The 27282-nt window shown below is 41.2% G+C and overlaps 5 protein-coding genes across 5 annotated transcripts; 1 reads left to right on the top strand and 4 right to left on the bottom strand.

Moving 5' to 3' along the window:
- Positions 1–5976: 5976 nt before the first annotated feature.
- On the bottom strand, positions 5977–9356 carry EAF01_004435 (uncharacterized protein). Its single transcript, XM_038912689.1, has 2 exons — positions 7983–9356; positions 5977–7915 (listed from the first exon to the last, which is right to left on the bottom strand). The coding sequence occupies exons 1-2, from the start codon at positions 8591–8593 to the stop codon at positions 6493–6495; spliced, it is 2034 nt and encodes a 677-aa protein (XP_038772373.1). The 5' UTR covers positions 8594–9356; the 3' UTR covers positions 5977–6492.
- A 5755-nt stretch (positions 9357–15111) lies between these two features.
- EAF01_004434 (uncharacterized protein) lies at positions 15112–16776 on the bottom strand (the record flags this gene model as incomplete). Its single annotated transcript, XM_038912688.1, has 2 exons — positions 15112–16619; positions 16674–16776. 2 exons carry the CDS (start codon positions 16774–16776, stop codon positions 15112–15114), a joined length of 1611 nt encoding a protein of 536 aa, XP_038772372.1.
- Positions 16777–17251: 475 nt separating this feature from the next.
- Positions 17252–17533, top strand: EAF01_004433 (uncharacterized protein; the record flags this gene model as incomplete). Its single annotated transcript, XM_038912687.1, has 1 exon — positions 17252–17533. The coding sequence occupies one exon, from the start codon at positions 17252–17254 to the stop codon at positions 17531–17533; it is 282 nt and encodes a 93-aa protein (XP_038772371.1).
- Positions 17534–19251: 1718 nt separating this feature from the next.
- Positions 19252–20362, bottom strand: EAF01_004432 (uncharacterized protein; the record flags this gene model as incomplete). Its single annotated transcript, XM_038912686.1, is given in 2 exon segments — positions 19252–19773; positions 19793–20362. 2 exon segments carry the CDS (start codon positions 20360–20362, stop codon positions 19252–19254), a joined length of 1092 nt encoding a protein of 363 aa, XP_038772370.1.
- Positions 20363–20389: 27 nt separating this feature from the next.
- On the bottom strand, positions 20390–24264 carry EAF01_004431 (uncharacterized protein; the record flags this gene model as incomplete). Its single annotated transcript, XM_038912685.1, has 11 exons — positions 20390–20543; positions 20758–20900; positions 21054–21193; positions 21245–21709; positions 22459–22586; positions 22668–23040; positions 23145–23325; positions 23401–23487; positions 23551–23613; positions 23670–23774; positions 24046–24264. The coding sequence occupies 11 exons, from the start codon at positions 24262–24264 to the stop codon at positions 20390–20392; spliced, it is 2058 nt and encodes a 685-aa protein (XP_038772369.1).
- Positions 24265–27282: the final 3018 nt, after the last annotated feature.

The raw sequence follows: 27282 nt of genomic DNA, 5'->3' as shown, positions 1-27282 counted from the left end.
AATGGTATCATGTATGCAAATTTTGTCAATCTGTCTACTACATTGAGTATTGCGTCGTACTCAATTCCTGTAGTAGGGTCTTTCGAGAGTGGTAGTTTAACCACAAAGTCCCATGTAATGGACTTCCATGGCTGAGAAGGCATGTCTGGGGTCTGGAGCTGACCATACGGAGCATGTCGTGATGACTTGTTTCGTATGCAGGTGTCGCAACTTCCAACAACTTCTTCAACTATCGTTCTCATTCGTGGGAAGTAACTGATTTCCCGGATTCTTGCAAATGTCCTTGCAATTCCTTGATGTCCGTGTGCCGGCAACCCATGTTGTTCCGTCACAAATTCCTTAGTCATTTGACTCGGAATGTATACTTTCCCATGAAAGTATATGGTTTCGTTTTCTATTGTGAATCCTGGTTCTATTGCTTTGCGTATGCGTGTAGCTGTAGCATCCTTGTCGTAATGTGATTGGATTTGGTTTCTGAGATGGTTGTCTTCCAATATATGAGTAGCTGCAAGCTGTGGTGCATTGTAAACCAGTGATTCGCCTTCTTTCTTGAATATTGCGTATGATTCGTACGACTTATTCTCTTGGTATTCTGGTTTTCGGCTGAGAGCGTCGGCTCTAGCGTTTTCTGATCCTTTAACATATGAAATCTTGAAATTGTAATTGGCCATGGTCTCCGACCATCTGACCTGTCGTCTGTTTAACTGCTTCGTTGTGGTGAAGTAAACCAAGTTCTTATGATCCGTATACACCTGTACTGTGTATTTTGATCCTTCCAAATATACTCGCCATTCTCTAAATGCGTCGACTATCGCCAGTAATTCTTTGTCATATATTTCGTAGTTCAATTCGGCTGGTGATAGTTTTCGAGAGTAGAATGCGATTGGTTGCTATTTCTCATTTTGACCTGGTTGGCTCAGAACTGCCCCTATAGCGAAATCTGAGGAGTCCGTCTCCACTATGATTTGCTTATCAGGGTCGAATGTCAACAGTATTGGCTCCTCGGCCACTGCCTGTTTGAGCGTTTCGAAGGACTCCTGCGCCTTGGCGGTCCATTCAAAGCTTCCTTGATCTTTTATGGTTAACGTGGTCAAGGGTGTAGTAATCCCTGAATAACCCTTGATGAATCTTCTATAGAAGTTGACGAATCCTAGAAAGGATTGTACTTCCTTGATTGTGGTCGGCTGCTTCCATTCGAGCACTGCCTTAACCTTGTCTTTGCTCATCTTGAGCCCTTGGCTTGACACGGTGAATCCTAGGAACTCTGTTTCCGTAACATGGAATTCACATTTGCTTGGTTTACATAGCAAATCGGCTTTGGTTAAACTTTCAAGAATGTTGCTGACATCTTTGATGTGTTGGACCTCGTTGTTTGAATATACTAGGATATCGTCCAAGTAGCATATACAACAAGTGTCCAAGTACTGTAACAACACATTGTTCATAAGTCTCATGAAAGTAGCTGGTGCATTAGTTAGCCCGAAGGGCATAACTTGATATTCGTATAGCCCGTATCTTGTCTTAAAAGCGGTTTTCCATTCCTCGCCTTTCTTCATTCTAATCAAGTGGTACCCGTTTCGTAGGTCCATCTTGGTAAATATTGTAGCTCCGCCTAATCGATCTCTTAATTCCGTAGCTAATGGAAGTGGATATCGATCCTTCTTGGTAAGCGTGTTGAGCTTTCTGTAGTCCACAACTAGTCTCTTAGTACCATCCTTCTTGGGTACCCACATAGTTGGACTTGCCACTTGGGACGTGGATTCCCTGATCCATCCCTTGGCCAAATTGTCATCGATATATTCCCTGAGCGTCTTCAGCTCATCGGCTGACATTGAATAAATTGGGGTGTGCACAGGCATCTTGCCTTCCTCCAATATTATCTCATGATCCCATGGCTTGTGTTCTGGCAAAGCCTCATGGATCCCTGGTTCCTTGAACACATGTTCGTATTTCTTGTACTGTTCTGGTATCATAGGCTCTTCTGCCTTGATTGCGATTTCCTGCCGTGTCGTTGGCTTCTGCATTTGTAGAGGAGGTGTACTGGCCTTCGCTCTTAATGGAGGACCCTGGACTGGGTGTCCTACGTCGCCGGTGTTGTTCGCGTTCAACTCTCCTTGGCGCGTGTTACGTCTCGCGGACGCCTTGAACGTGTCGTCGTGACCGTTCTTGCACTGATCAAATGTCACTGTCTCTTGTGACCAATCTATCTTAGGATTGTGTGCCTTCAACCATGGCATCCCTAAGATGATCTGTTGTTGGCCCAATGGCACAACGTCAAGCTGTATAACCTCTGAATGTTGGGTTATGTTCATTTGTACTGGTCGTGTCTCCTGTGAAACATTCCCGTCAGATCCTGCTAGTTGTCCGTCAACTAACTGCAATTGGTAGGGTTTTTGTTTCTTCTGGAGTGGAACTCCCAAGTACTTTGCAGCTTCTGGTGCAATAAAATTTCCTGTAGCCCCTGAATCTATCATGGCTTGCTGTATTTGTCCGTTTATTTTGACCTTGCAGTATATCTGTCCTGCTTGTCCTGTAGCATTCAATTGCTGGGTAACTTGTTTTTTGTCTGTTTCATTGGATTGTTGGTTCCTTGTCTTTCTTTTCTTGGGGAACCATCCGGTTGCTTCTTTATCTGATCGATGGATTCCGCAGAATTCATCATAGCAAGCAGTCCAGCTCATCATCGCGTGATCTGCTGGTATCTCTTCCTTAATACATTCTTCCGTTACCGACGGTGATGGGGTTCGGTAATACTCCTGTTCCCACAAATCTACTGCATTCATACCCTCTTGGTTTCGTGGTAACTCATCCAATAATTTCCGGAATTCTTCACTGGTGAAGGTCTCAGTTTCTTCGGTCTTAGCTGGATGTTCCTGGGATACAAAGGTAGCGTTAAGTTGGCCTTTGCCGAACTTGGGTTTGAAGTTGCCTTTCTTTCCTCCTGTCTTCTTACTTCGGCAATCCGCTGCCCGGTGCCCTGTTTTTCCACATTCAAAGCATAAGTTGTTTTCTCGTCTACGTTTCTTTTCCTGATCATCATTCCTGTTTGCGTGGTGCGTGGCGTCTAACTCCATAGGGTCTCCGTATCTCTGTGGATTGTATCGTGGTCTACCCTCGTTCTTGCGGTAACGCCCTTGGTTTTGATTTTCTTGAGGTTTGTATGATCTTTGGCTTTGCTTAAATCTGTAGAGACGATCGTCGGCTTCAATAGAGTCCTTGATTAAGTCGTTCAAATCATTACTCTCGCCGTCTCGGTCTAGTTCCAATCGTACTTCTGGTTTGAGCCCTTTTCGGTAATGGCTCATGATGGCGGTCTTATCCCATTTGGTCATTCCTGCATATCTTCGGAACTCCGTAGCGTACTTGAGGGCTGATCCTGTTTGCTTGATGTTAAAGATCTTTTCCTCGGCTATCTCTAACTCGTTGGCGTTTCCGAAAATCCTACGGATTTCTGTTTTGAACCCTTCGAAGCTCTCGAAGATTACTCTGGTAGGTTTCATGCGGTATCGCTCGCTGTTCTCGAAGTAGTCCCGCAAGTATGGCTGAATCCATTTGCCTGCTTCTCCTCTGAGGTATGATACGGCCCATACACTCTTGGATTCCTTTTCGGTAAACTTGTCTTCGTTGAATCTGAAGTAGATTTCAAGTTGCAAGAGGAAGGTGTCGAGTTCCTGTCGACTTCCTTGGTATTTGTCTGGTAAGGCAATCTTGAGTGTTTCGTTGATGGTAATTTCCTTGGGAGCATCGGTCATCTCGACATCGTCGGTGTCGGGTGCTTGTGCCTGACTGCTCGCGGATGCACTGGTGGGTGCCATATCGTCGGTTGGTATTGAATCGGTACTTGAAGCAGAAATGGTGCTCAAAGTGTTACGGGAGCTGCCTCTAGGGTCACGTGGAAGTGGCTAGAGATCTCTCGAGGTGGTTTAGACTAGACTTCAAGTAGGAATTCAATAAGGTTGTAACTGGTTGCAATTCTCGTAACTATAGTAATGAAACTAATGATTGTTCTTGAGCACGAAGCTCTACATTGTAATGAAACCCATTCCCTTATATAGACCTTCGTTCTCTGTGCTCAGTCGGATCACAAATGATCCCTCTGATCCGATCAACTGGATCACTAATGATCCCTCTGATCCGGTTACCTAAGCGTCGGGGTCACATGACGTCTATTGTGGCAGACCATCGTAACATCTAGACACTTCCACGTGACCCTAGAGGCAGCTCCCGTAACAATAGAATTTAAATGAAAAATAAAAGAGATGTAATATATTAAAGTTAATAAGTTAATAAAAATAAGTACAATTTCATAATACATTTTAGATGCTATTTACCTTTATTAATTTTGTTTTTATATTTTATTCTTCAATTGAAAATCAAATAATGTTTTATTACAAAAAGAATTTTCCTTTTAATTATATGTTACGACGGTATCCAACATACCGCGTCACATGGCCAAACAGTCACGTGATGGACCTAGAGGATCTAGGGGATTAAAGAATAAATGTCTAGATCTATAAGATCCAAAAGATTCAAGCAGAACAAAGCCTTATGATTCTATAGAGAACGAAGGTCTATATAAGGAATAAGGTTTCTTTATATATAGAGCTTCGTATTCAAGAACAATCATTAGTTTCATTATTATAATTATAAGAATTACAATCAATTATTAATCTTATTGAATTCCTACTTGAAGTTTAATTTAAAACCATTTTGAGAGATCTCTAGCCACTTCCACATAACCCTAGAGGCAGCTCCCGTAACATTATATAGAATAAAAAAGTTATGAAAGATTAAAGTTAATTAAGTAAATTAAGATTTCTATTTCATAATTAATATTCTTGAAAATAAGCGAATTTACTTCTTTAAAAATGATAATTTATTCTTTTTTCTATTTCAAATAAACATACCTTTTCTGATTATAAGTAAATCTTTATAAATATATATACATTGAAAAGTAAGGTTTCTATTTAATAATATTCTTAAATTTCAATATTAAAAGTATCAAATCAATTGAATTATTAAAGATCGAAAAAGTTTTCAAAAATAAGTACTTTGTCACGAGGTGATACTAGTCTTTCTGCCCTGTCCTATCCTGTCCTACTATATATGTGAGAGCAAGATAGAACTTTCAGTTCTATCTCCTAGTCTTTTATACTTTTATAGCGCAGCGGTAAAGCTTCTAAATGCTCTCAGAAGTGGTCCCGTGACATACTTTTTAAATTCATTCAATAGATTGAATTACTTTCATTTCAATCATTTTAATTTCTATCTCTTAAAAACTTTCCAATAATATAATTATCATATTAATAAATCATATATATCAATTACAGCTTATTCTATTTCAAAACATTAAAGTTAAAAAAAATTAGTTTATATTATACATCTTTAATTATTGCGCCGAGTATATTAATTAATCCCTTAATAAGTTTCTACAAGCGAATCTGAAAATAAAATCTTTCGTTAAAAATCTAAGTTACTTATTTATACTTTTTTCAATCCCCTGTATAGCTTATAATATATAGGTAGCGTATATTATAATTCTAATTTAAAATCCATCTTAATTCAAAATCCCCCTCTCTCTTAATTTCAAATTAATTTTTTAAATAAAGAAAAAATGATTACTATATCTATTATTCCGCATTTAAACTAGCCTCCACGTAATATTTCAAAATATTCATAATAATGAATTATAACTTTGAATAAAGAAATAATAATGGATTTCTTTTTTAATAAAGAATTCTTCGTTTTATATTATAATAGTATTCTTTCTTTTGTAAAAACTATAAAGAATTTGTGAATTTTTTCTTATAATATTGAATTTTTATTATTGTGATTAGTCCTATTGATATTATAGTAATATTAAGTGATTTAATTAATATTTATTAAAAACAACGAATTTAAAATGAAGTCAAGGAGGTCAGCTCAGAGGAGGAGACATTATAAGAAGTAACACTGTTCGGTGTAGCAGACGAATTAGCAGAGATTAGAATACCGGTATCATTTTCAATTCAAAGTGGTTGGATATATATAGAGCAGCGACACTGCTAATATCTAGCTATTTATTTGTTCCCTTCTCTCTTATTATGCTACCTAAAAATCAATATTATCAAGAGCAAGAACGCGAAATAAAATCAAAACGTATGCGAATTGTTTACGACTCATGGGTAAATGATCCGCCGGTCTGAACCACTCACTGTACTTTCAAATCCGTCCTCCTATGCAGCTCAGCCGGGTCATATTATAAGCGAAAGCCATAATTTCAAATGTCTCCGTGACCATTATTCACCATCCCAAGGTATGAGCCATAGCCAGCGACCATATTTACCAAAATTCTCAACCATAATTACCACTGTCAACTCAATGACATCCATTTATTAAGTTGTCATGTCTATGTCTTCGTGTATCCGTGATCGTATTCGTAATCGTGTTCGTGTCCTCGCCCATGTCTCGCTGCGCAATTATAGAGGTACGCCATAATGTGAACCGTCTGCCTTACTCATTATCCGCAGCAGCCTCTCTCTCCTTGTCCATCATTCCCGTTCTTAATTCACTTCCGGAACCTCTACCACCTCTATACAATCTTCGAGATTGGTGGAAACCTCGATCTCCTCTCCCACCCTGAAACCCACCTCGTCCTTGATCCCCAGGACCAGATCTTCTACCCATCCATCTATCTCCACCATGTGGTCTATATGGTGGTCTACCTCTGCCACCCCCTCTACCACCTCCCCCACCTCTACCCCTATTGATCTTAAAGTCAATCCTCTTTAATGGGTTAGTCACCATCTCAGTATCTGCAATTCCCAACTCTTCTTTCTTTTCTTGGTCGTTAATAGTCCAAGCTTGAAATATTTGACCTAGTTCATCCACGCCTCGCAACTCATCAACCCAAGCAAGAACATATTCAGCCTTAGGGTCGTAATCAAAAGCTTGTTTGACGGGGTTGAAGATTCGATCATTGCCTCGAGGATCATTGCCAACTCCGGCAACATATTGCCAATTACCCCAATTTGAGCTAACATCATAATCAACCAAGATACACTCGTACCACTCTGCGCCGATTCTCCAATCAATGTACAGATGTTTGGCGAGGAATGAAGCGACGTTCTGACGAGCGCGGTTGCTAGTATAACCCGTATGATAACATTCTCTCTGAGAAGCATCAATGAAACCCATTCCAGTTGTACCGTTTAGAAATCTCTCAATAGTCTCCTGTATTTGCTCTTTTGAAACACCATCTCGTGGTGAATCCAGCCTACTCCACTTTGAATGTGCATTTTCTTCTTCCTTGAATCCACCCAATTGAAAAAGCTTGGGGCCAAATTTGCGAGTGCAGAGACGCATGTAATCTCTCCAAAGAAGTTCGAATCGGACCCCGTACGTGCCTTCGTTTTCTCCCTTGCCATAGCCCTCGAGATCTTTGTATCGCTTGTCAGAATCAGACCCATTCTCAAAGAGAGACATGGAAGAATGGATCTGACGTGAAGTAATTGAACCGAGAGCAAGGTATGCTGAGAGCTTTGTAGAGAAATCAGTACCCATAAGCCCATTGCGACTAGATTTATAAGCGTTCATCGAGCCAGAAGTAATCAAGTGGTCGAGTCGTTCTAGCGCATGAGATTCACCACCGGTAAAAGGATGTACCGACAATGAATTCTCCGGGTAGGATGGGGGATTCTTGATCAGAGGTTGCGCATTGATTGGCTGAAGAAGCGCACTCTCGATCTCCTCGTAATTTGTCGGAATCGTGAATGGAGAATATTGGGGCGGGACGTCGGTAGGGAAGGGTGGCAATGAATTCTTCTCCGGCTTTGGTAAAGTTGGACGAGGCGCTTTGCGAAGGGGTTCAACACTCTTGCGATAAGTCGTATACACATCGGGAAGATCTTTTGGATCGTCAAATGGAATATCTCGACTACATTTAAATCAGTAAATTTTGGGGGGAGGGGGGTTGAAATGGGTGATGGGTGTAAAGAACATACTCATCAATCAAATATTTCTCATCTTGCCACAATTTAAAGTCAACACCGGCTTGATCGCAAATGTTCTTGGTTGAGCGCTCTTCTCGTTTCTCTTCTACTCCTTCTTCGGAAGTCATCCACACTGCAGAAACCTTGCTGCCGCCTGTTTTTCCAAATCCTTCGATTAAACCTTTCACCACCTCATCGACCATACCTACCCTAATAGCCAATCCACTCCCGACCTTCTCCAGACCACCCTTCAGATCCCACACGCTCTCCGCTAGGAACTTTGCTCTGTGGGGACCACATCTCCAGAATGCGCCGATGCGACTTCTGGCCTCGGGGTAAGGACTCTTACTTCCATCTTTGGTGATAAATCCAGAGACCTCGATTTGTTGTGCGGCAAAAACATAGAGTGGGAGAAGATGTGTGAATCCATGATCCTTGTTATCAACGAGAGAATGAAGGATAGGGTTATCGCCCACTCGTAGGTCCCGGCGCATGAGATAAATCAAGACGTTGGAATGCGACATCTTTGCAATGGTGGCAATTTTTTGATGTCTTTGTTTGAGAGAGATGGAAGCGGTCGTCAAATCAAGAATTGATTTAGTAGTGGAACAGAGGCGAATCATGGAAAGATCCGGGGGAGAAGGGCCGCCCGGTGGTATGAGATCAGAAAGGTTCACCCCACAGGTCCTGACTCGAGGACAAATCAAGCGTTTGGGATATGTCTTGCAGCAGCTTTAGGGTAGTAGTGGGGTTTCCTGATGGATATTGAATTTTTGACGGACCAAAGTATAAAATGTAGTCGCGCAGTGGTGATGCACCGTGGATCGAACAGAGTCAAGAGTGACGGACGGAGTGGTTGTTACTTGTGAATTGCAAGTTGGAAGAGGGATAAGTAGTCTGATGGGGGAAAAGGAGGATGGAGAAGAAGGGTCCAACCAAGTCCGAATATGAGCCTTGATTGGATGTCCCCGAAGATGAGATGAAATGAATGATCCGTCAATTAAAATGCACAGAGGTTCAATGATTTGGAATGAAAGGGAAATCTCCCGTGACGAATGAATGAATGAATAATAGTAATGGATGGGTCTTTGGGATAATTCCAATCAAATCAATCAATCTCACCATACCATGATCAATATGGGATAGGTAGGTAGTTTATTAGTAGTATCAGTCTGTGTGAATCCAAGTTAATGAGAAAGGAAGAAGATGGTGAAAGTAAAAGAAGAAAAGTTGGTTCGTTCTTCAGTTTTTGAAGTACCGGTCCCTAGTACTCTATTTACGGGTGGTGGTTATTCATCTGATCAACTCATCTGGACCCGATTCGATTGGAAATTTCCATCTCCTGGATAATATTTATTGGGTCGAAATTCCTTGGGGGAGTGAGGGTAGCATGTAGAAATGGTCAATGTAGTGTACCCCGTCGGTAGTGTGGTGCAGTGCAGTGCAGTGCAGAGCTGAAGTCGATGTTGTATTGACGCACGCATATGTTGCTGAACCCACGATATATACTTTTGCTTTGGGATGGATTGAAGGAATGGATGTTATCGAGGAAGATGAATGGGATTGTTTTGTTTGTAAAGCCCCAGAATGCACATTCAATATTCATTCATTCATTCATTCATTCATTCATTCATTCATTCATTCATTCATTCATTCATCCGTGATCCATTCATTCATCGCTTCAATGATTGTTTCCCCAATGTGAATTCTTTCTTGTTTCTTTCTTCTCTCTTTCTTCTTTCTTTCTCTCCTTCACCATCGAAGAGGAAAGTCATAGTACCGAATAAGTAGTATCAATGCCATCGTACCTCTCTTACCTCTCTTACCTCTTTCGCCTCTCGTTTATCTCTTCTGCCACTGAAAATCATCCGATGTTCCTGTGCAAAGAGTTGAGGCTTGCCGTGCGTCTGGTGCTAAGACGATCGATGAAGGTTGGTGTTGGCTTGTCAAAAGACGATGCTCAAAGCTTTGGTGGTAGTGTAAGGATCGCCCCACTTTATTCATCGTGTTCAGGAACCAGCCCTTACTGGATGTGGTTAGATCCGATCCCAGCTTTTTCAATGGAATCAATCCTCACTTGGATCAATCACACATTACTTGCATGAATGCTGTTTGGAGAGAATGTCTTTCGGCCGTCTTTCGGCCGTCTTTCGGTCGTCCTTCTTTTCTCTCTCAAGCTTCACTCTTTCGTATTCATTACTCTTCACTCACACTTATGATTGATATGGTAGGTAAGTCAATTCCCTTGCACTATTGATACCCATGGACCTCTCAGCTACTTCACTCCCTTGGTACTTTACTCATTACTATATTGATTGTCCTACCACGTAACATGTATAACAGTGCTCTCACAGATATACGCTCTTGATATATACAACATTGCTCTTGATATATACAACGGTGCTCTTAATATATACAACATTGCTCTAAAGATATACGCTCATAATATGCATCACAACATCTCACCCATCACATCCATCACATCCATCACTTCCAAATCTATCTCATCTTTCCCAATTCCCAATAGAAAGGTATCAAAACATACCACCAGATCGAAAGTCGGGACGCATATAGAGCCACGATATCTCGGTCGCGTTCCAACATGCACCGATGGCCGTTGCACAGTACCACCATGATAATCATCGTCAACATGTCATTTGAAGCTTTTACGACGATGACAACAGTCTCGTTAATCTCTTTCCGAAAACCATACAGATCTGTCAATCAAATCCCAAGAAATTGACCTCGGTGCTGAAAGACAAAGATTCACGCTCAGGTGATCACTCAACATCTGCAAGACGGTGGAGTACAGCATACATACATATTAATGCAACATGCAACATGCAACACCGTTCCAGATCGTGTCATCGGTATCTTGCATTAGTTCCATGTTGAAGCTTTCTTTTAGTCGATGATTTCATGAAGGATCAACCTTTTCATCATGAACTAAGGTTAACTCTTCTCCCGAGGTCCTTGGGAAATACTTTTTTTTCAACGTCAAGCCACGTCAAAGCATGCTTTTCAAAAGAAAAGAAAATTTGCTTACCATTTTCCATTTTCTAATCTACCATTTTCGTATCCAATTCCCCAGGAATGAAAGAATGACCGGATTCAATCAGAGGAGTACATTAATAATTAGTCATCCACCGTTTTCGAATTGCAGTCATACCATTATACCACAATCACACTTCCTACCGATTCATTCTTGGCTCTGCATGCAATACATCATCTTTCCATCCCGATTTCCCCTTCGTGTTCTATCCCGAATACCATCCCGCGATCTCTTCCGAACACGATCCCGAAACTTTACTTTGAATTCATTTTTCCTCCAACTCTTTCCACTTTCATCTCATACAATAGGCATAACGTCGAAGTAGGTGACGCGAAACGCTATGCATAGTGGAGAAGGACCACTCCCAAAGAAATGATCTTCATACCCAGATCCTTAAGTTTCCACTAGCTGAACTCTAATCGTTTCGTTCCAATCCGAAATGTGCTTCTGCGTTCCGTTTTGGATTTACATAGAAAAAGCATTCAGAATCTTTTACGAAAGCGAGATGGATAATCTAGGAAGAAAAGCGTTACCTTTCATGTGGGTGATGTGATGGTAGTTGAAATGCACTGCCTTTCACTGCATGTTCCATGGTCGAAAGTCCAAGTGGCGATCCCTTTCGTATTGCAATATGCCTTGATGTGTGAGTTGTGAGGATTCTACTCGAGATATCCCACGCTGACAAAAGGCAAAACTCGTGTGGAAATACTCGATGCTGGAGAAATTCATACCCGCATTCAATTTTGTGATGAGAGATGCATCGTATACGATACGGCATGTCGAGATGCATTGAAATGAATGGTACTTTGGGTTGCCGTGCATCTGCTGGGACAATCAAGTGAATCACATATCAATCATATAGTAGGTCTGATGTAGAATCTTCTTGATCTTCAATCTCAATGACATTCCTAATTGGTATATGGAGTTGAAACATCAATTCGCATCATCGAAGTGTTGAGAGTCCAGGTTCAAGAATCAATAAAGCCATTCTAATCTTGAAGTTTCGATTTTCTTTGACCTCGCGGTATCAGTACCTAGCTTAGTAGATATCAAATTGGTTTTCACTGTCATGAATCTTTGATGGATTACAAACTACCCGGTAGTCAGTTATGATTCTGGTTGAAGCCACATGTATGATATGCTACTGCGAATTTGCACTTGCTGTATTGTTGGGTTCTCTTGTTACTACTTGTATAGATGTATGTATGCATACATTTCCCGCGAAACGAGTGCAAAACCATCTGCATATGAGATCGTTGAGTTCTCTCTCATTTGACCTTGGATTGGGTTATCATACCTGGGTATGCTCATTCGCTTATGACCATACATTTTCCGTAACGCCACTCCTTTTGACCTCTTTATATTCGTGTCATTTTCACGGGGAGATTAATGATATCGTATAGTATTAGGAGTTGATCATGATGAGAATAGTACCCTGAAAGATACATGTGATTATTCAACTCGAGGTATATGATTTGCGCGCATGCGATGAAGTACAGTGGGATTTCTGATGATGGGATTCTCTACGCATGTATGTATCTGAAATCAAGATATCTGTGCGGCTGGAATAATTATACGTCTCTGACACTTTCGGCATTACAACTTAGGCTGCAGTATCGGATTCATGGGAAAGTAGTAGGGTTGGTTTGTATATATACCCTACCTTTCTTGGAAGAGAGGATTGCTGTGCTGTGGGTGGATAGAATGAATAGAATGAATAGAATGAATAGAATGAATAGAATGAATAGAATGAATAGAATGAATAGAATTAATAGAATGAATAGAATATAATGATTTGATACTTTTATAAATACTCATCTACTTATTTATTTATTTTTGAACCTTTTGAATTTTGCAAAAGATGTAATGGATTTAAGGGTTAGAAAAGGGGGAGGGGAAGTATTGGCTTCTGCTTCTACTTCTGTGTTTCTTTGTCTATAAGTTATAGGTACTAGATTGTCCTAAGGATTTTGGGGAAAGTGAAGGGAAGGGAAGGATTTGTTTTGAATTCTTCGGATTTTTACAGGCGAAGATATTTTCGCTAGATGGACCTGAAATGCATGAGCAGTTGGAAGATTTGCCGGGCTGTGTTACGAGCTAGACGGCTCGATAGGTGAGTGAGTAAGTCAGTCAGTCACTTCTCACGTTGATTCCGATGTTTTTTCCATCTCTTGTTTGTAGAGAGATAGATGGAGATGCTGATCTATTGGTCTCATTTGCATTCTTAAGCTCGCTCGTGCAGTTCTTCAAATGGGTTTTGGTGTGGAGTTTTTAGATTTTTTCTTGATTCTTTATGGTTGATTGTAATCTGGGATTGTTGTGCTAGATATGAATTTCTACCCCGGCTCTTGGATTTTGATTTTGATTTTGATTTTGAGATTCGGCGGCAGATTTCCACTAGCATAGTCGAGGAGCGTGTTGCTGTTGCGAGGTTCAGGTTGGAATGTGCAGTGGTCGTTGGATTGTAGGGGAGGAAGGTTATGAGGAGACATGGCTGTGAAATGGGTATTTGTATTGGGGGGATGGAGAGGAGGAGGGCGAGGAGGAGAAATTGCTTTATCCGGTGAGGAGTATTTTGCAGGGGATTGAGAGGTGTGGGGGTGGTGCGGGGAATGGGGAGAAATTTGGCAAGTGTAAGGGAGGAAGTAGAATTGTTTTGCTGGGGAAGGGGGGAGGGAGTTTTGTTTTTTCCGGTGTTTATGAAGAGGGGCGGGGGGAAAGAAGAAGCGGGAGAAAGAACGGGAACGGGATCATACATCGAAACCCCAGATTGCTCGGATAAAACAAAAATAAGCACAGCAGCAAGAAAAACAAACATAAACCGCGGAAGTAGATAAAGTGTATGTTGATTATTAAGAGAATATATGTAGATGTGGATATGGATATGGAGAGCGAGGATGTTTGGTTTATTACGAAAGAGGAAAGAGAAAATAAAAGAGTGAAGCGGTGGGTGATGAGTGTTGTCTGGATGTAGGGATTGTTGTTAGGTGAGATGGGGTGGAATGAGAATGAAGGGGTTTTGGGGATGGGAATGGGGATAGAGTTTTAGAGAAGAGGGAGTAGGGTTATAAAGAATAGGGATAGAGGATGGGGATGGGGATTTGGGGGGATAGGGTTTTGAGGGGATAGGGTTTTGAGGGGACAGGGTTTTGAGGGGATAGGGTTTTGAGGGGACGGGGCTTGAGATTTGGAAAGTGGGTGAGGGGCAGCTTGGGTCGCTGATAACGAGTGATAAATTGAGATTTCCTAGTAACAGAACTACATATCATATCTTTGCATCTTGGTGTTCATTTGCATCACTTAGATTTCCCCTACATCCCCCCTAAATCTCCCCTCCATCCCCCTTCCCTCTTAACCCCAAACCCCCCCTTCTCAAATATCCCCACTCCCAAGAAACTGATATAGTAGTAGTATATCAACTTACCAAAAGACCCGAAGTTTTCAAGATATAAAATTATCGTTGATATTTCCAGAAAATTCATGATGTGAGGTTATTCCTTGGGTAATGCGTACTGAGCCAAGAATCTGAGAGATGAAAGAATGGAAATCGTGAATTCGTAGGGTTGGGTTGGTGTATACGCTGGATGGAGATGGTTATGAGGATCGGATCGTGGCGGGCTTGAGGGATATTGCTATCTTCCTGGGAAACACAGGCGCATATAAATGTCAAAGGTAATGCAATGGAACCTGAAGCTTCGTGTTTCTACTCGGATTTGTACTACGCTTATCCGTAGTGAGGGAATTTATTGCGAGTCCACTTCTACAAGGCGAAGTTCTGAAAACGAGATTCACAAGTTTTTTATTCAGTGTTTTGGTTCTCTCATTGCATTTTTTACGTGTAGACTTTTACTTTTAATTTCGTGAATATTGTTAAGATATAGGTACATTAATATCCCACCGAAAAATGCTCATCGAGGTATTTATCCATCCATCCAAACTCCATGCTTATGCTTAGGTATGCTCATACTTATATTCCCCCACTCATACATACATGCATGCATGTATGTATAAGTTCACAAAAAACAACCAAGAAACTCCAATCCAAATATCCACTCACAAGAACCACTCTTCTTTCTTCACCCCCATATCCTAATATCTAACCACCTCATCATGTTCAGCCAATACACCTCCAAGTTCGCTCCCCTTCTTACCTCCACTACTACCCAAACTCTTTCGTTCGTCTGATTCCACAGTACCGATTCTTTCCGCCTCAAAATATCTAGCTGGTCTCTTTCTGCTAATCGCATCTGCATCTTTGCATACCAAGATACTTCGATTCTCTCTGAACAGTCTATCGATATCTTCCAAAGTTCTATCACTCGTCTCAGGATAGAAGAAATAAACAATTGGTACGAACGACGCATTGAAAATCGTCCATATGATATAAAATTTCCATTTCAAAGATTCGATTCCAATCGGTGTAATTTCCACCACCATGAAATTGAAGATCCAATTTGTCGCAGTACCAAGTGCAGCACCTTTAGTACGCATGGCGAGAGAATTGATCTCGGTAGGATAAAGCCAGGGAACACCTTGCCAACCGAACCCGAAAAAGAGGTAATAGACGAAGAAGAATGCGACAGAGGCAGAAGCGACTTCTTTTTGATGAGCATAGCCTTCCATTTCGTTGAAGCGGAGTAGAATGGTAATGAGTAGGTAACAGACTGCTTGACCGGCAGCTGCATAAATCATGAGATTTCTTCTTCCCCATCTCTCTACATTCGGGATGGCGAGAAGCGAAGCGGCAAGATAAGATACACTATTGCAAGCGGCGAGAAGTCGGGCAAGTGTGTTTGAGAGACCGACGGAGGAGATCAAGACGGTGGGGAGATAGTAGGATGTTACGTTGATACCACTAAGTTGTTGCATGGCTTGAGTTCCACAACCTAGGATAAGACGACGAATAGTTGAGGTTCCAGCTTCTCCGGTTTTGCCACGGAGAAGATCAAACCAAGAGACTCCGTGCGCTTCTTCGTATTCAACAGCGTAGATAATATCGTTCACATCGTTGCTTACACGATCGTCTTTGATATCGAGATCTTCGAGATCAGCAATAATTTGACGACCTTCATCGACCTTTCCGTGGGCGATTAACCAACGAGGAGATTCGGGAAGCCAAGGGACAGTGGCATATAAGATGATGATGAAGATCAATTGGAAGGCGAGTGGGAATCTCCAAGTGACTGGACCGGAAAGGAAAGAAAATCCATATGTAACCCAGTTACTAAGAGAGAACCCAGCAATATTGAGAATCATTTCGATGACGACGAGTTTACCTCTAAGACTAGCTTTTGAGGTTTCGGATTGCCAAACGGGTGCCGTGGATGTATTCATACCATTCCCGATACCAGCTATGATTCTTCCCGTGATCATCGTGGGAACATCGTAGGCTGCGATTTGAAGAATGGCGCCAATGGTCATGATGGTTGTTCCCCATAGAATGGTCTTTTTGCGACCGAGTTTTTCACCAAAGGCGACGGCGGCGATGGCTCCTACGAAACAACCAATATCGTAAAGAGCAGTAATCGTTCCAACCAAAGCGGTTTTGCCATTGAGATTGAGAGTGTTGAGGAAATCCTCAGTGACGATGACACCACCTAGACTCGGTTAGAAAAGATGATGAAGGAGGAGAAGATAGACATAGGACATACCGAAAACACCTTGATCATAACCAAACAAAGTCATATCAGTTGCGCAAGCAACCGTGACCCAGAATGTGAGCCATCCTCCCCTCATACCAAACCAAGGAGCCATATTTTTTGAAAAGATCCGTGCGAAGAATATAGATTTACTTGCAGTACAAGAATGATTCCAACGCAGTAATACAAAAGATCATCTGATAATGAGAAAGTAATCAAAAAGAATGGCGTTACCAACAAGTGGAATATTCATCCTTTATATAACACCAACCAACAAACAGTATAAGATGTGTGGAGAGGGCGAGTACCAATGACTCGCAGATCTGAGAGATTCCAGCAGGAACATTAATCAGGATTCCAAGCAGGAACCAAGATCATCTCTCTCCCAACAACGTGACCAAGATTACACTCCATAATATCTTGGTATGCACCCCCGGATTTACTATTCGGGCAGCGATTATCACGTCACTTTGTAGGCACAGCAAGATCCGAACCTTATAATGCGGGAATAGGGAGTGCCGAGTGGTCAAGCACAGTTGCAACGCGTACAAGGGGTGTTGGCTGTTCAAGGCCGCAGCCAATCGCCAAACATGGGGTATTCCTTGGACGGGACGTCTTCGGACGTTATGGAGGTTATGGAAACTGGCCGTTCGGTGTATTTGTGGAACTCTCTCAGACGTCGAAGTTTGTTTCAACTTGGCCGTGATAAGCTCACTTGGCCTATTCAAGCATTAGTGATGGAAGAAATGGAAGAAATGGAAACTCTGCCATGGAAGCGAGAGTTTAAAAGCATGAATGGGGAGGAGGTTTCGGATGGATTTATCCCTGCTCTTCTTCCTCTGGGGATTGGTATTATGTCATCGAGCAGATGAAAAGTAAATGCGGTGGGGTGAGGATGGAGACTCAGAATTGTTGTGAGAGTTATCGCACAAAGTATGTTGGGGTGCATTGTCATCCCGTGTTTGACGGCTTCATTATTCGGCGTAATTTTGAGTTTGCTATGCGGCAACGTCTATAATAGATTTATGTAGCGGTAGTTTGATGAATTGATAATATGAGCATGGGGGTAGAGTATAGGAATTGTGTATATAATCTCAGGGGTAAATGAATGAATAAATGCATGTCCTTCCTATTTGTGGACTCTAACGATAGTCGCGCGATAGAAGGAAGAAAGAAAGACGCGCGCGGCGAATATCGGTGTTGTAAGGTTAATGGCGGCTGTAGAAAGTCGTAGGTTATTTAGAGTTCCGTGACTAATAGAATCCAAAATACTAGTTAACTAACTAGAAATTATCATCAGACTGTTCAAATCGCAACAATTACCTACATAAATTACATCTGTCACAACTATGCCAAACAACACAATGGACGCATCCCCCCCCTCCCAAAATCTCATACTCGTTTGTTGCGCTATTCTCACACCCCATGCGTAATCTAGTAACAAAGTGGGCGGGCGGCACACAGACAAAGCTAATTTCACCCCTGCCAAACCAAAATATTTACACCCCATCATTTCATTCGACATCCCCGTCCATATCTTTTTAACCCGCCATTTGCCTCATTTCTCCCGGTCCTGTTCCCTCGCCGATTATCTGATGTTCATCTTTTCTTGAGACCCAGCTGCCTCCAATGCGGAGTACGTATGTTGTGGATCAGCATCATTTCTCTTGGTCTTGGTTGGGGACTCGAAAGATACACCCCAATACTTTGTCAATAAACCTATGTAGTACTACTCATTTGCCTGGTTGACTTGATAGACAGCGTAGATCACCGAGTGAGTGGGATCAGCGCAAATAAGGTCCAGTGGGCGTGTCGTTTTCTTCTTTGATAGCTCAGAAATATAGAGAGGGATATTTTGCTTTGTCTTACGTATCTAGGTAAGATGAGATCTTCAAGATAGTTTCTAATCAGGATGCCAGCGAGTCCTGTCATTCAATCATAAGATATCTTATTATTATATTTGACCGCAGAATTGACTCTTCTCATGTTTATGAAATGATACTCGGCCTCGATATCAAAATTTTCTGTTCGTTTCGAAGTTGTCACTTTTCATAAATAGACGCTCAATTGATTGTATTCATCAACGTGGTCAAGCTGACGCGGAAGTCAGACGAAGCATAAGAAAGAGGGTACAGTGAGAAAAGAGAGATTAACATTCAGATAAAAAGAAAAGCAAGATCATGAGATCTAAGTCTCATATTTCCTCCTCTGGAGTATCCTCTGGAGTAATTTCAAAATCTCATCGTTTCCACTGCAGCCGCAATATCCAACGCCGTTCTCCCCTTCGAGTCTTCGTCCAATACTTCACAACCATACTTTTTTACCAACACCCCAAACCAATGTCTTTTGGCTTTTACTTTCTCATCTTCTCCGCTAAACGATGACGGTGTTCTTGAAAAATGTTCCTGCTTTGCCACTATGTGTAGTGCTCCTTCTCCTTCATTATTCTTAGCCTTGAAGTCAGCACTATGCTCTTCATACCATGGTAAATGAGCTGAAGTTTCTCCGGCATCTAGATATAACAGTAAGGGTGTCATGCCCGCAATATTCCGCGCGTCTATAGAGCCACCCAATGAGATAAACCGATTCATCAATGGGAAATAATACGGCACGCAATATGTTGTGTTGCTTTATTCAGTTTAGACTCAGGCCCCATGGTCCCAGAAGGGCTTGAGAGAACTCTGAAAGGGTCTTCAGCGTCGAGTTTGGTGAGCTTCCACTTTTGTAGCAATTTCCAGATACTATCTTCCTCGAGGAACATGGCACATGCCATTAGTGGAGTTGTGCCCGACGTTTCTTGCCTGGTTTTTATTTCGATGTTAGCACCAGCTGAGATCAAAATACTCACGGTTTCCGGTCTACCTGATATACAGGCAAAGTGAAGAGGTGTCATGCCATCTGAATCCTGGGCATTGATATCTATGATGCAACCAGTTCTTTGAGCATGGTTGAGCAACATCGATAAAACACCACACAGCCGTCCGCGAGCAGCAAAATGAAGCGGCGTGCGCCCATACAAAGACCGAGTATTCAAATTGGCGCCAGCCAATATTAGAGCAAAGACTAAATACTCGGAACTAGTGCATGCATAGCGGAAGAGGCGTGTGCCCATCTATATCCTTCGCGTTTACATCGAATTTAGGGTATAGCCGACGAACAACTGATACGAAAGTTTGTTTGCAGTCTATACTTAGAGAATTGTAGCAATCAACATGAACTATCCTCATAATATGTACCGCAATCTGTTGTCGATAGCTTTTTGCATCGACTGAGACCCCATTTTCATGCAGGTATTCAATCAAAGCAATGTCCCTTAGATCTCCGTCAAAATGTGCCGCTACCTCATGCAGCAAAGTATTTCCATTCGAGCTATCGATCCAATTGAGATCTGCTCTGTGGTTTACGAATATCTTAAGAAGCTCAACAGATTTATGGGAGTGACAAGCCAAATGCATCACTGTTTTGCCCTGCCACGTTCGAGCGGAGATAGAAGCCTTCTTCGGGTGATCCAAAAGCACTTTTACCATCTCCATATTCGTATCTAGAGATTCAGCAATAGTTTTGTGTAGGACCGACATCCCTTTGCAATCACGTATTTCTAGATTCATACCAGTGTCGATTATAGCGCTTACAAGCCCAGAATCTACAAACTTATACATTGTGCAAACATATTTCGTCAAGATTGTTTTGGATATTGACATCAGGTGAAAGGCTCAAAATAGTTGGGATCAGATCACCTGTTGAACTAATGAGGATCTGTAAGCACGATGTAGGGTAGTATATCCGTTGATATCTCCGTTAATATCTTGGACATTGATATCAGCACCATGATTGACAAGCAATTCAATGAGCTCGGTTGGCTTGTGTCTGTCATCCACCACACTAGCATGATATTAGTCCCAAATAAACTATGGATAAGCTCCTGATTATGAGTGTTTCATATAGCAAATCTCGAAACCCGAAATCATTGGATTCGATAACACATCATGGGCCGAAATGATGGAACAAAATTCATTCTGTTAGAACAGAACACTAGGTTCAAGATAGAATTATGTTCCAGATCAGTAGTAATATAAAAAGAATGATACGTGCGTACCAATGTAACGGAGTTACTCCATCTGAGATTCGAGCTTGATTAGGGTTTGCTCCGAAGGCCAAAACTTGTTTGGCAAGGTCAGTCGACGATAGCTCTTCACAAGCTCGGTGAAGCAAATTCTCGTCATCAGAGTTCATGGTGCACTATTATAGAGTAAATAAATGTCTGGAATTGATTGCAGTGAAGATCGAGTTCTATCCCATATATAGAAGTAAACAGGGATTTTGAGAGGATAAAAGAAAATGGACTGAAAGGTATGATGAAGAAGGAATCATCAAAGAACAGTTTCTATTTACTGGGTCAGCACCAGCCGAGAATAAAAGCTCTAGAGCAATTTGAGAATTTCTATGACTTTTGGGTGAAACTGTAAGTAGCAGAGGAGTGTCGCCGTTGTTATCTCGGGCTTCAAGATCAGCATCTGCCAACAAAAGTATACCTAAGATTTCCTTCGCAGCAGCTCAACTATGTTGATTGATCGCAGCTATACCAAAATCATGGAGTGGCGTTCCATCCCCCGATTCTGGTAGATTTCTACTGTGTATAACGCGACGAGCTGAGCCAAGTTCCGTTAAGTGATTACTGCCTAAATTTGGCATCTCTCCTTTCTTCAATATGGTCTTTACAGATCTTGCTTCAATGGAACTCGTCGCTACCATTAGGGCAGTCTGGCCTCTTATAAAGCCCATATCACCATACCCTACGGGCGCTTTTGCGTTGGGAGAAACATTTGCTTTTCCCAAGAGAGTAGAAACCAAAACATGATGTCCATTATGAGCTGCTCGCAATAAAGCCTCTTCAAGTTCTTTTGGCTCGCGATACGGAATCATCTCAGTTATTGTTTCGACATGGCCGGCATTACTGGCGATCATTAGTGGGTATTGACTGGCATTTGGCGGAGCATTTCCACAGCGGCTTGCTGTGCCTTCCATCCGAGCGGTCAGAGGAGACACACCTGTGGGAGGTCAGTAAAGAAGAAAAGACAAAAAATCAAGCCTAATGTGCCCAACAATCAGTACTGGAAGGCAAGATAGGGATGTTTGCAATCTTTACGAAGCTCTATGTGAGATTCTATAATAAGTATACTAAATCACTTATTAATATCTTATTAATCAAGCTATATATGTATTAATAATATAAGTATAATATGATTTTATATTATAAAATTATATTATTATATTATAATATAGCTATATCTCTTATCAAATTGATTTATAATGAAATAGAATAAGATGGAATTATATGAAAGATTGTTAATAAATTAACTAAATTGATTGATTGTATTTTTCTTTTATAATATAAAATAATTCTATAAGATTCGGTTTAAATCGATCTTATTTATAAGCATAGAAACTACTAGAATTTCATTATAAACTATATAAACCTAGGATTTCTTTAAAGAAAACCTAGGAAAAAGCAAGCAAATTCAGCTCAATTAAGCTCTTTCTTATAATTTGTCTTCAATTCAACTCTTATATTATATTCGATTTGTCCTTCAAGCTAAAGTGACTAAGTCTTCCACTATTACTAGAATATTATTATTATTATTATATTCTGGAAAATTACCTCCAACACTCTAAGATTTTGATCACAGTTTGATATATAGGACCAATTCGACATCACAAAGGAGTTCAAGAACCAAAAGGCTTCCATTTTTGAAGTATGGTCCATGTTTGGGTATCATGATCAGGGAAATTAACATACCAGCGCCAAGCAGGAGCTTAACCACTCCTACATGGTTATTTAAGGCTGCAACATGGAGAGGCTTCAGTCCATCATGTCCGCCGATGTTTGGCTTAGCACCAGCATTCAGTAATCTACTCACAACTTCGCTATGACCTCATTTAGCCGCCCAAAACAAAGGAGTGTTTTCAGTACTATCTCGTTTCTCAACATCTGCGCCATTTTCTAACAGTCTTTGTGTCCAACAGCCTAGCCCGAAACTAGAAGCTATTTGAAGATGGGAAGTCATTTCAGATGCTAGAGCTTGACCAAATTGTGGCCAAAAACGAAATGTATTGGGAGAGTTTCTCAACGCGCCGGCCAACCTTGACCAAGCTTTAAATGTCTGGCTCTCAGACTTACAGAATTCTTCCAGTTTCTCATAGAAACCTGTATCTTCACAGTCGTACGCTTTGGCATGATAAGTCCAGTTCTTTGCAGCATACTTGGCAAGTGGAAATTGTACGAACGATCGACCAAAGCCAAATAGTCGCATGGATTGTTCCAAGTTACCTCCACCATCTTTTGCATCATTCGAGATTGGGTATGAAGAAAATGTACATCCTTAGACTTAGCTAATACATAGAAGCGTAATCTCGCAATGGGCATTTTTCGCGTCGATAACCGGGAAATGGGAACTTTTGACAACTTTTGTATAGTTCGATTACCATCCAAAAGAAATTCTGTAAAAGAATGATGCAAAATTTGCACAACCCCATCTTCCATTACTTTGAGAAGTGCACCATAGCTAGATCTGACGATTTCTTTAGCATCTCTGCCATTTTTGGCACGGTGAGGATTGTGTTGAATAGCCTTAGCAAATTCTATCAGGCGCATCGGTCGTGCTGACTGAGTAATTAGTTGTAAAATGATGATTTGTGTATCCTGATGGATGTTTATAAGTGAAGCATGATCGATAATTACCTTAATGTACATCTCTTCAAGACCCACGGGTAATTTAACTATCACTTCTCGTATTAAAACCTCATCGTGTTCTTTGCTCTTGATAGACTGACTGATTTGATCAAGCATCAGGCGAGCATACAAGAAAATGCCTTCAGACCGCTCACATACAGTGTTCTGGATAAAACTTTGCATGTTCCCACTGATGTCATCCTCAGCAAATTGCTTTACGCGCTGAAGAACGAAAACAGATGTATATTACGTTTCACAAGTTCCTCCTCGAGACTGACGTAAATAACTTGGGGATTTTTGAACGCTTGTTGGAGATATCGTTTTGGTCGACTGGTTAAAAGAACCTTGACTTGAGCGGGTCCAAATGATCCCAAGGCGTTAAGCTGAGAGGAAGTCCTCGCCCATATTCATCTCATCTCATGCATCAGCGATACAACAGACTCGTTTGAGCCTTCTTAGGCGAGTCAAGAGATGTTTCCACAAATGTGATGTGGTAATACTTTCCAGGCTCTGTTCATTTTTCACATGCTCAAACAGGTGCAATTGCAAGGCTTCGCTGAAGGGCAAAAGCTGGCACAACCAATCTCGCAAAAGATCACGAGAAGTGCGATTTGTTTCGATAATTTGTCTAAGAAAAAAGAAGAGAACATTAACGGACTCGTTGGCCGAAAGCGATTGAACCATGGAGGCTACAAGGACACTCTTGCCCGCACCCGGGACTGCCTTGATCCAAATAGACCCATGGACAGCAGATGAATACCACTGATCAAATTGTGAAGTCTCTCGAATCAATTCCCCTGTATTGCGAGCTTTAGATGAAGCATGGCGATTGAACTCGCTGGATAATGCTAGGTAATCTGTAGGGCTCAGCATTTCCTGATCTCGTCGAGATCTGGTTTTTCATCCACAAGCATTTGTTTGATAACGTCTTCGGATTCAATCATTTCGAAATCATCAGAACTCAAATCGGACATCATGATGGAAAAATCACTGTGATTGTTGATTGATGAAAATAAATCGTGAATGATTTCGAGAGCTTCCAAGGTGATTTAGGCAACATCAGTATGCATCTCCATCCGTGGTATAGCAATAAGCGAGATGGCATACGTGTACGCCTGGATGAGTACACCTTTCTGTTTTGATGTCTACGATAAATGTTCATCATCAAAGATAGATTTTTGAAAATTTGGAATAATATATAAGCTGGGGTTGATTTTCCTTTTTTCTGACTGGCTTGGTACTCGAATCAGATGTGGAGCATTAGGTGGGCAAGATTATTAGACATCAATTCTTAGACACCCCTTTCGCTTATACGAATAGATAGGAATGAGAAGGATATAAAGGTCTACTTTAATAGAAATCTAACTAAGGCTATTGCTGTAGACGTGATCGGCTAATCCCAATCCAAAAGAAACCAAGCTCAATCTCGTCAAGGGGGTTGGAAGTCGAACAACATTATCATGATTCAATATTTGCAAGGCTTAAGAGGAAAGTGCAACCCACCAAATTTCTCTCAGCTGGAGGCCCTTAGATATCTCTTCTGGGAACTTTAAAACCTACTTGTATGTCAGGGCTCCATGCCGAACATCATAATATGATAGCATTATACCTGGACGAATCGATGCTTTAAAGAAACCCAGTTACCAACAGAAGATGATATCACACTCTGTGGAACGACTACTTCTTTGCTTTCATGTTTTCTTTTTCACATCTCTTGGATACGACATGTAGAACCGTATAGGAGCTGCTCTGAGAGGTATTCCAAAACACCATCGACAATATCCATTCGCAACACATCGGAAACACTCAAATAAATGTCAAAATTTCGCGTAAAGATTTTCAGATTCAACTTCGACTTTCACAAATAATTACAATGTGTTTAGAAAACGGTTGCAAACTATTCCCACAAGATTCTCCTAACTATCATAGACAGGGCCTTTGTTACTATTCGTATAAAATCCACTAATGCATCAAGATATCTTCATAGAAATATAGTACACCTTTCGTTGCAAAGGCAAATACGCAGTATCTTTAGCACAGCAGCCCGAGCGACCTTACGATATTGCGGCCTACCTTTCCGAGTATCAAACCTACAAAGCAATCACATGAGAATGATCTCCCAAGTCTCAAGAAACACCGATCACATTGCGCAAGGACGAAGCAAGATAAGCCATAGGAAGTGCTATCGAATTGTTTACCACTGGACTAAGCATAAATGATAGCCATCTTATATTCTGCACATCACAGTCATCTTAACGCGAAAGATGGGAATTAAATCTTGCGCAGAATCCATATTCTATCTGCAAAACTATCCGAAACGAATTATATGGAGGCCCTTCAGTGACGATAAAACGGCGACTGTAGATCAAACAAGAGTAAAGCATTCAATATTCATTCAAAGGACAAATTGACTGGGAATGATCGATTACTACAGATGAATACAAACACGATAGAGTACAGAGTCTTGGGAGAATAGGCAGATAGAACGAAGTAAAATGATGTAAGGGCATAGGATACTGAGGCGTTCTCGACGAACCCTGATTATGGATTCGGAATCTCATAGGTTATAGTTTACATGTTTAAGGGCGATATTTCTTTACAAGCTGGAGTGATTATTGAACAATAAGCAAATGCTGGACTGGCAGATATTTAGGAGAGACATGAGAATAAATGTCCTGAAGCTCTATGGCAGCATAGCCTTAACGCTGAAAAATAGAAGTGAGCGAGAGTCATACATAAGACTTTTATTTTCTAAAGAGAGTAATTTCAAGTATCGCATATGAGAGATTGGGCAAGTTGCTGGTCATGGTCTGCCTCTACTATACAGTATACTATTATATCGCTGGCTTGTACTGCCTATAGGCATAACACCACTAGAATTTGGAATGTAGGTTACACAGGTTCCTTACAGCGTGAAGCGCTCTCTCAGATGGTGGGCATAATACACCACAGCACTCTTCAGGTAAATCATTAATAAGGATATTGTAACTCCTAATGAGATGAATTTCCATGGCAAAATTGAACCATCTTCCTAGCATCCCCATCAGACAACTGCCTGGGGGGAGACAGGAGACATGGTAATTCTCGTAAACTCTACGGCATGTATAATGATCACTGTCGGCGGATTATTCTATGTCTTCGCATCTTAACCCATGACGTATACAAGTCCTCCTCTTTCGCAAACTCGTACAAGAGCGCCCATCCAATATCATTCTTTATCTAGCGGACTCTGGTTTCGAGAACATCACGATTTCATTAAGCAGGATTTCCAATAGTCAGAACTGTAGTCCAACCATCAATTTTCCTAGTTCAAAGTATTAAATTACTTCCAAGTCCCCAATATCAAATTGATTTGGAATAACGTAAGATCTGACCTGTGAACTCAAAGGTAGTCTCGACATATAATTCCAAAGTGGGCAACGATCAAGACTATAGAAACACTACATGATAACTTGTTTATTCATGATATCAAATTAGACTACGATAATTAGTTTCCTCGAAACCAAAGTTGTGGAAACATCGGTGTCGCTACCTTGTCACCGCTACCTCGTCGATATGGTTTACCTACCTACCTATATATTTGCCAAGGAAAATTGTATGGTCTTCCGTACCATTACATATAGTTCCACGCACCTAGACACGCGCTTTCTTTCCCTAGCCCCGCCCGAATTCACAGGGAAATAGAACGAAAGATCGCCCGTCTTTTACGGACTAAAAGACTGATTTTCTGATTATTTTGATCCCAACAAACCTCTATATCAGTGTCCCACAACAAATATAATTCTTTTAGAGGAGATGCATCGTCTACTTTAGCACACTTTTGATTGAATCTTTTAAGCGGTCCACTCGTTGGAACTAATTTATCTTCATACTTCCACATTGTTTCCATAC

Source organism: Botrytis porri (assembly GCF_014898465.1).
Source record: "Botrytis porri strain MUCL 3234 chromosome Unknown BPOR_005, whole genome shotgun sequence".
In the NCBI taxonomy this organism is placed as follows: Eukaryota; Fungi; Ascomycota; class Leotiomycetes; order Helotiales; family Sclerotiniaceae; genus Botrytis; species Botrytis porri.
This window is presented reverse-complemented; position numbering and strand designations above follow the sequence as displayed.